Consider the following 9342-nt stretch of genomic DNA (forward strand, 5'->3'; position numbering starts at 1 on the left):
TAATTAACACATCATATTTACACCTCAATTAATAATTACCTTAATTGAAAATAACCAATAAATTACAATATTACTACTCATATAATATTTAATATGTTTCTTTTTAAATTCAAATTTTAAATTTTAAATTTCAAATCTAAAATTTTTAATTTAAATAAATTTTTGTTTAAACTTTTATATTTAATTTTTTGTTTTATCAAACTCGTATAACATACGGGTCTCACACCTAATATATATATATATATATATATATATATATATATATATATATATATATATATATATATATATATATATATATATATGTAACATAATAACATAAATAGTGTAAGAATGTAATAAATAGATATTAAGTAAGAAAGAAATTGAACCTAATTGTTTTAGTTTCAATCCATGGAAATCAAAAGAAAGACAATTTTCTTATGATTTTTCAGATAAAACTCGATTTAGTTATTGACAGAATAAATAAATCTCACATTCCGTAAAATATGACATGACATCTTTAAAATTTGAAAGTGCCTTTCCAAGGGTTGAAAGGGCGTTTTAAAACTTATGTTGATGGCTTGATGTTCAAATAATTCTCCTTTTTTGATATTTGACATTTCTTATCAACTACTCTTTCTAGTTCATGTAAACCATTTGTTACATGTGAGCCACAAAAAATCCAAGTCTTACCCTTCTGACGACGAACACAACTCCTACAAAGTTGATAATTTTAGAGGAATTAGGGTTTATGTTGGAGATCTGGATACCCCTTGGATCATGTGAGCATTTTTCGAACTAATATTTCTACCATATGTCTAAGTTGCAAGAAATTCAGTCTAAGATAATCCAAGATGATACTTACGAATCTATGCATAGAAATCGTAAGCCAAATTGCTAGAAGGATTCTATGTTCGTATGAAGAAAAGAGATTTAATGTTTTCATACCTCTTCTCAAGGAGAAGATTCGTTTATATAATAAACGCGATTTAGGGTTTGCCTCTTAGGGTTGGCCGTCATGGGTTGCTTTGGAAGCAAGTCAGGGAAATCCGAAATTTAATGAGAAAATCAAGGGTTTCCAAAGCGGGACCCCAACCAGGGGATCTGCCCCTTGGACCTCGCTAGGGGCGCTGCCCCTAGACCCTGCCAAAGGGGCTCTGCCCCTTTAGAAACCCCGGACCCAGGGGTGCTGCCCCCGGACCCCATCTTGTCGTCGAACCAACTTCTAATTCAATCTTATACATACATGTGTGCACTCCGCATATGTCCGTACATATATTAGAGTACAAATTATGAAACTCTTAGTTCACATGTTAGTTCCAATTACATAAAATGACATAGTGACTCTAAAATCATCAACAGATAACACACATAACACAATGCATACCCTAAACCTGACATTTCATGAGGTACGAAGTCCCCACAAATTGCCCCTTTGGGTTACATAGTTTTTTTTTAATATAATTTTAAATTCGAATTTAAATTTACTTCTTTACACCTTAAGGTCAACATATGAGTTTATAAACACTCTCAGCTTCAAGTAGAGCTTCAAGTAGTGATCTATATGTTCCCCTTTCAATGGAAGAGATCAAGCAAAGCAATGTGGAGATATGGTGAAGAGAAATCTCGAGGTCCCAATGGTTTTATGTTTGCATCCATTACATATTTTTAGGATCTTGTGGAAGCGGATGTTGTCGCATATATGAAGGCGTTTCAGGTTATCTAGATTTATTCCAAGAAGGTGTAATACGTCATTAATTTAATTCCTAAAATTTCAGATATAATGTTTGCGAAATATTATCAATTGATTATCTTAATTGGTTGTTGATATGATATTATCGTCAAGTAATTGTCTAATTGGTTGAGTGGGGTATATGGAGAGGCGAGTAGGAACAACTGAATTTCATTAAAATGTCATTTGATTTTGGATAACATGTTGATAATTAATAAAGGTGATTAGGTAATATAAAGTGGTACAAGAAAAAAAAACTTATGAGGGTGCTCTACAGAAAATGCTAGGAATATTTTTAGAATCCTTTGATGTTTCCATCTTCCTTCGAGATTAAAAATTAACTTTGTCTAGTGTAATCTGATGAAAGAGGTGATGTTTTAGGGATGCCTTATCTTTGGCATTTATTTTGGGTTTGCTAAGGAAAAAAAATCTCATATTTGTGCAATATTTCTAAAAATGGTGGGTGGAGTCAATAAGTGACTTCTTCACTTAGAAACTTTATGCTTGAAAAGCGAAAGCTTTGTCTTTTAGGGGCCATGTAAATCTTATAAAGACATTTTTTTGGAGCTTGAAGTTTTTTTTTCATCAATCTTTACAGCTTTGGAAATGGTCCATTAATTATTGGAATTGATGTGTTGAAAATTCTTTTAGAATTATGGGTGTAGGGATCGGAAGCTTATTTAGAGCAACTGACCCATGTTTATAAAATGGAGATGGAGATTTCTAACTAAGCCGAATAGTTTATACCTCTTTTAAAAAAAATGAAACAAAAAGTGCAAGTGAATCACCCTCCATAGGGATTTCATAATAATTCAAAGAAACCATAAGTTCCAATCATAATTATATATCTTTAAATGAAAAGTTACTTTTTGAAGAAGAAAAAACAAATAACAAGAGTTGCCTCATCCAATGAGAGTCACAATGCATTAAACAAATTACCCATCAACCAAAAACTCAGCTTTCATCACTTTATAATTTCAATTATTATATGCAAAACCAACATTATTGATAACTTTATATCTTCATACCCTTCTCAAAGTTGCAACTAGTTTTGACCATCTTTTTATTGTTCCCTTTCTACCCTTTTCTAAAGATATAATCATCCAAGGTATGAAATGACATCAATACATGAAAGCGAGAGTTGCCCAAATGCAAAAAAAAATAATAATTAAAAACGGCAAAAAGAAAAAAAAGATAAAATGATGTATGAATCAAATTTCTGATCATGCGGAAAAAAAAATTGAAGGGCGACTTGGTAAATTGAAAATGTGAATACCAAGAAGAGTCAATGGGTTGATAATTATTAGCCACAGCATGATGATTTCTGAGCCGATTCAGAAGTTCCTCCTGCCTGGTCTTGTTGGTTAATCTTAAGGGTTTGAGGCTGCAAAAAAGACGGGTAAGAGAGAATAGGTAGTTACTGACCAAAATTACCAAAATACCCTTTTGATTTTGTGGATTTACCTCAGTCTTCGTGTCAGTTTCGGAGAGTCTCTGTTTTATGTCTCTAGCTATAGAGAAGAAGACCTCTTCCACATTCATATTTGTTTTTGCACTCTGTTTGATGTGAAAGAAAATTTAGTATGTATACAAAAGGGTAAAAGGGTGTTGTTTCTTTTTGACTTAATGGACGTACACAATGGGTAAAATGGTCATTTACTCACATTTTGATGGTTCATTCAGTCCAAAAAAGAAAGTCTTTACTTATTACTTATACAAGGAGAGTAAGATGGTATTTACTCACATTCAGACAGTTGATTTGTCCAATAGAAAAACAGCCTTTATGTATACCAGGAGGGTATAATAGCCATTTACTCACATTCAGATTGTTGATTTGGTCCAATAAAAACAGCCTTTATGTATACAAGGAGGGTAAAATGGTCATTTACTCATTCAGACAGTTCACTCAGTCCAAAAAAAGAAACAGTCTTTACGAATCCATCACTTACTCATCCATTTAGCACTTTGCTCATACAACAGTTAAAGGGAGAAAAAAAAATGGTATTTCTTTTTAATACTTTTTACTTAAATCATAAAAACGACTTTATATACGGTATATACCATACACTTAATGAGGAAAAAGAAAAGAAACAGAGCCTTACAGCCTCAAAGAATTTGATGCCATATTCATCAGCAAGTGCCTGACCCTTTGAGGTAGGAACAGCCTGCACAATATGGTGTTCACTCAGTCAATATGGAAAATGAGGAATCAGGATTTACACACACACACACAAACAAAGATATATAGATAGATAGAGATAGAGACCCTTTTGCTTTCATCCATGTCAGCCTTGTTGCCAACCAGTATCTTGTTTACATTGTCAGATGCATGTTGTTCTATGTTTCGGATCCAATTCCTGATGTCTAGACATAAAAAAATATATAAATTAATGAAAAAAGAAGCTAAGAAACGAAAAACATATACATAGATTTTAACATTTTAAAAATGATTGCCAAGATATATTTCAAAAGAGAAAGATATATAAGGAATTACTGTTAAAGGATGATTCATCAGTGACATCATATACTAGCAGAATACCCATGGCTCCACGGTAATAAGCTGCATAAAACCAGGATTAGATATAAAAACATGAATATAGAAAGATACATTCTCTTAATCCAAAACAACTGTATCCAAAACTAATGATGTTGAATTGTTGATAGCAAACATAAACATACTCTTGCTAGATTTATTAGTTATTACTTTTATTACATTAAAAACATATACTATAAAATTACCTTAATTAAGCAGAAAGATTCTTCTTCAACAGACTTACCAGTTGTGATTGTCCTGAATCGCTCTTGGCCAGCAGTGTCCCAGATTTGCAGTTTGATTCTTTTTCCATCAAGCTCAACTGTTCTTATCTTGAAATCGATACTATATAAGAAAAAGATCATACATTTGTAAGTCACCATTATAATTTGAACTCTATTTTTTGTAATAGGATTTAAATATATACGAACCCTATAGTTGTAATGAAACTAGTGGTGAAGGAACCATCTGAGAATCGTAAAAGGAGACAACTCTTACCAACACCTGCAACAATGATGAAAAAAAAAACACAAATAAATGTCTGAGTAACAAAATTTTACCATGTATATCAGTATATGTACATCAGAAGCAAAGGGATAGGAGAATTTAGAAGTTATGTACGTCAAAAAAATTTGTTGAATAGGCAAACTGAACAGCTGGGTGAGTGGAATTTTGAATAATTTATGTTTGCTATGTCGATCAAAATGAGAAAACCATTGCATTTGCAACCCTATGGGAACGATTTAACACAATTTAACAGGCAGATGACAATGTTTATGCATACAGATTCCAAACAGATGCAATCTAATCCTAATCACCAAATGGAGCATCACCGTCACCCCCTCTTTCCCTGAACCATCGCAAATGGAATCAAAGGCACAACCAAGAGATCTAACACCAAAAAATTACACAAATCTTTCCCACATTTCCAAATAGTCAAAAATATAATCATACGAAATGCACATTTAAATATACAGCACATGTCGGATTCAAATGGAAGATGAAAAACGAAACGAATGCGGAATGCGTACCGCTGTCGCCGATTAAGAGAAGTTTGATGAGGAAATCGTAATCCGCTCGAGCTCTAGCCGGTGGAGCGGCCATTTGATTGATTCAGAAGTGATCAAAAACCCTATAAAAACTGGTGATTTCTTCCAATCGTCTTCCTCTAATGATACAAAATTGGGGAAATGCAAAACAAGAAAAACAAACCTTGCGTCAGGGGAAACGAATATATATACGTATAGCCGTGTATAGATACAACAAATTTGATGTATAGATTACACAGATCACAAAAGAGATCTTACACATGTGAGATAGAGAGAGGACGAGGTGTGGATGAAAAGTGTCTGTAGACGTTGGTCGGCCGTTGCATATGATTTTATTTTGGTTTTTGTCTTTTTGGTAAAAAGAGAAAGTTGAGGGGAGCAATTTGTAAATATAAATATTTACATCCTCCTATTGAGGTTCTGCAACGTGGCGTTCATTAAGTGGATATTTGGTTAAAAAATTATATGTAAATGAAAGTTAAGTTAGAAAATCTTCTAAAAAGAAAAACAAAATGTTTTTTTTGTTATAAACCAATTATTCCATTTCGATATATCCATGACATAACCTTATAATAAAAAATAAAAATATAATACATTAATAAAAATAAGAGTAAAGTATAGTTATCAAGTTTTAACACTTTTAGTCTTTTTATTGCAATTCCTACACTAGTGGTCCTTATTGAATGTTTGGGTAACAATGAAGTCTCTATCTCAATTAGGTTATGTTAAACTTTTCTAACTAAGATGTAAAAAGTCAAATTTGACCTTGCTCTTGAAAGCCTTATATCTGATATGAACCTCAGAAAGGCAAAATCGTATCCTTGGATCTCGACTTGAATCTCTGGCGACTTCTACCTCCGCTACCACTGTCAGCTCTTATCAATTCCCCTCTTACCATCATCGATTCTAGGTTAGAAAATATTTGTCTATTCTTTAGTTTTTCATATATGTCAACTAAAACATGCCCTATTTGTGAGGTGAAATTGATTTATATTTACGGTCAATGAGATGGTTTTATGGTTATAGTTTATAAGGCATTATAAAGCTATATTTTTGCATGAACCGAAATCACCTTGAAGCATGTCTTTTCAGAGTAGAGATAGAGTTGAAATATCGAAAACTGAACTATGATTCAAGGAATCATACTACCTAGCAAATATCATTGCTTCTTTAGGCCCAAAAAACTATATCAATTAGTATCGACTATCGAACCCTTCTAAAAGATGGTGGTTTCAATCTACTCAAGGAGGCTGTCAATGAAGGGAAAATGAGGTTGGTTCCTCCTGAGATCCTTATTAATGGTTTTTTGTGGGAGATATCGTGGATGCAAACTACATGTATAGGCAGTGGAGTGGAAAGGTGTAACATCCCAAATTTGCAATAATTCTAAACTTTTTAAATACCATAAACCATTCATTTAACATATCTTATTCAAAATAAATTTAAAACCAAAACCCAAGATCAATTTAATTACCAGAACCATTATCAGTTATAATTCTAAAATTTATGAGAAACACATTTAATTCGATATTAAAAATCTAATATCCTGCCTCGAGCCAGTATATAGAACCATGCCCACCCATCCTGTGTACCTGAAACAGTGTTTTAAAGGGAAAAGGGGTAAGCATAAAGCTTAGTGAATTTCACACATACATAGTGTTATATCATATAATCATTACCCATATACACGAATACAAACAATATCACCACATAACCACGCATACATGTCAAAGAACAAATTAATAACAAACATACTCCTACTGGGGCACATTGGCTAGGCCCGATCCCCCTTGATCAGTACATTGAGTGTTTGGGACAAATTTGCTAAGCCCGATCCATCGTACTTGAACCCATTGGGACACATTGACCATGCCTGATCCCCCTTGTTTAGTTTATCGAACCTCTGGAACACATTGGCTATGCCCAATCTCCATTCGGATGTGTCGAGTCCTACCATTCATAATCCTCAATATGCGATGGAAAACCATACTATAACTATACTCTAACCCCGCCTAGTGCTACTCACATAAACAACACTTAGCACACACGAGCTAATGTAAAGAAAATTATAATACAACACAGTGTAGTGATAAATTCACCTCGAATAGCAAGAGAAGCCTTCAAACGTAGCTCGGGACTCACTTAAACCAGGTCACCCTTCAAACCTCCTAATAATAACAATCAAGGTTAGGATATAGCTACTCTTTTACGCTAAACAAGCAATTTGACTTATAGGTTTTGTTAGATTTCAACCCAAAACAACAGCTTGTTCAAGGCCTGTTTTTCTCATCTTAAACCCCACCAAACCAGGTTAAGAAACCATGGCCATAAATTTCATGTCAATGCCTTTTTCAGGTACTGCTTACACGCATTCATATTATTTTTCTTCAATTTATGATGAATTTCACAAAACTGCATATCATTGCAGCTCATTTCATACTAGTCTGGAAAAACGGTCACTTTCACCCTTGTTAGGATCCATATCAGGTTTGGGAAAATCAGGGATAAAGTAGGCTCAATTTTTAATCTTTAAGAGTTTATAGATCCTAACTCCACCTCTCGATTATTTTTTCTAGAATTTTCTAAAACATTGGCAGATTGGTCAATTTTATAACATTTCCAACTTTGGCTATTAAGGTTTAAATGGCTTCTTAACCCATTAAGACCTAACTAAAGTGACTTATTTTCTAGAAACAAAGTCTTTAATAGTGGGATGACTTGATAAGACAAAAACCAATATGGTTCTCAAAACCTATCTTAAAGTACATTGTCTTTAAAGGGTAAAATGAAGTACACTTTAAGATAGTAAAACCATCAACTAGGGTTAGGGTTTTTCGCACCAAAACAACCCCTAGCACCACCTAAACCCTAAACACACATAGAGCACCACCACTTACTGCCACCATGGCAGTGTTGGCCGACGGTGGCTGCCTGGTGGTTTCGAATAAAGAGAAAGAAGAAGAAGGGTTTTCAAGTGCCAACTTACTTAGGATGTGTAACATCCATTTTATTGGAGGAATCGAATTAGGATTTTAGAGTTCCAAAGGTTGGATTGTGGAGAAAAGGGATCCTCGCAACGTGAGGCATGGACGCTCACGATGTGAGGAAGTTCGCATGAAGATCTCATCCGGGACTGAGCTCATGACTTGAGCAATAAGAACTCACGACGTGAGAGTGTTGCAGCCTAAACCCATGATGTTTTAGGGTTTTCTACATATTTAAGCCCCCTTAACTCAATTTTAGGGTTCATTTCTCACCCTCCACCTTCCCCTAACTTAGAAAACCCTAACCCTAATCTATCTTAGTGATCTTGGATCCATTCCAGTGTTTTGGTGGCTAGAAGAAAGAGAATTCCTAGAGTGTTGGTTCATCAAGTGTCCAAGATCAAATCTGTGACAACCCGAAACTTCTACCTAGTACATCTAGTCAGTTAATCCATGTTAAACTCGTTTCTGTTAACTTGTAGAACGGTTTAAGGGTCCATTTAAGTGTTCTAAGCTTGGGTTCAACCAAAGTCGAGATTAGGAACGAGTCAACAAGTCATATAGTGACGAAATCAGGCCATACACCCCTTTTGGAGGAGTGTGCGGCCACACACATGGGTGTACGGCCGTACGCACCCCTCACGGCCACACACCCACCCCTATAAAAAGCGTAGACCCCTTTCCTTTCATTCCTTTAACACCTTGGTAGCACACAACATCATTTCTCTCAAGCTTCTTCAACCACGAACCCTCCCAAGGCTTAAAAAACATGAGTAATCCATCCCTTAGCTTGGTGTGCTTGAAGAACCACTTAATCTAAGCCTAGAATCATTGAGTCCCGTCATGTTCTTCATCTCTTTGAAGGAGTGTGGATGCACACCCACACAAGGTGGCCTCACACTCCTAAAAGACCCTCCAAAGTGAGAGTTGGACTTCCATATTCGAGTTAGACATGAACCTAGCCTTGCTACACCTTAGAATTAGCATTTTTAGACATCATCATGTAGGGTGTACGACCGCACACACCTGTGTACGGACGCACACACCCTTGTGCGGTAGCAT

General features: G+C 34.7%; 1 protein-coding gene across 2 annotated transcripts; it reads right to left on the reverse strand.

Moving 5' to 3' along the window:
* Positions 1-2656: 2656 nt before the first annotated feature.
* LOC145090953 (ras-related protein RABE1a-like) lies at positions 2657-5631 on the reverse strand. Of its 2 annotated transcripts, XM_079028930.1 has the most exons (10): positions 5555-5631; positions 5279-5415; positions 4679-4751; positions 4492-4592; positions 4209-4274; positions 3981-4078; positions 3817-3879; positions 3179-3271; positions 2991-3098; positions 2657-2801 (listed from the first exon to the last, which is right to left on the reverse strand). In XM_079028930.1, exons 2-9 carry the CDS (start codon positions 5349-5351, stop codon positions 3018-3020), a joined length of 648 nt encoding a protein of 215 aa, XP_078885056.1. In that variant the 5' UTR covers positions 5352-5415; positions 5555-5631; the 3' UTR covers positions 2657-2801; positions 2991-3017. The 2 variants fall into 2 exon arrangements, with proteins under 2 accessions (XP_078885056.1, XP_078885055.1); XM_079028929.1 differs by lacking the exon at positions 2657-2801 and having other exon boundaries at positions 2811-3098.
* Between the last annotated feature and the right edge of the window lie 3711 nt (positions 5632-9342).

The sequence above is a fragment of the Lactuca serriola genome, chromosome 1 (genome assembly GCF_051521515.1).
Source record: "Lactuca serriola cultivar US96UC23 chromosome 1, Lser_US96UC23_V15, whole genome shotgun sequence".
NCBI lineage: Eukaryota > Viridiplantae > Streptophyta > Magnoliopsida > Asterales > Asteraceae > Lactuca > Lactuca serriola.

Bases quoted from the DNA above. Each gene is read 5' to 3' on its own strand.
- LOC145090953 (XM_079028930.1), bottom strand. From the start codon at position 5,351: ATGGCCGCTCCACCGGCTAGAGCTCGAGCGGATTACGATTTCCTCATC. The intron at 4,593-4,678 runs GTTCGTATATAT...TTTCTTATATAG, and splicing joins AGTTTCATTACAACTATAGG to TATCGATTTCAAGATAAGAA. The intron at 3,099-3,178 runs GTAAATCCACAA...TCTTTTTTGCAG, and splicing joins AAACTGACACGAAGACTGAG to CCTCAAACCCTTAAGATTAA.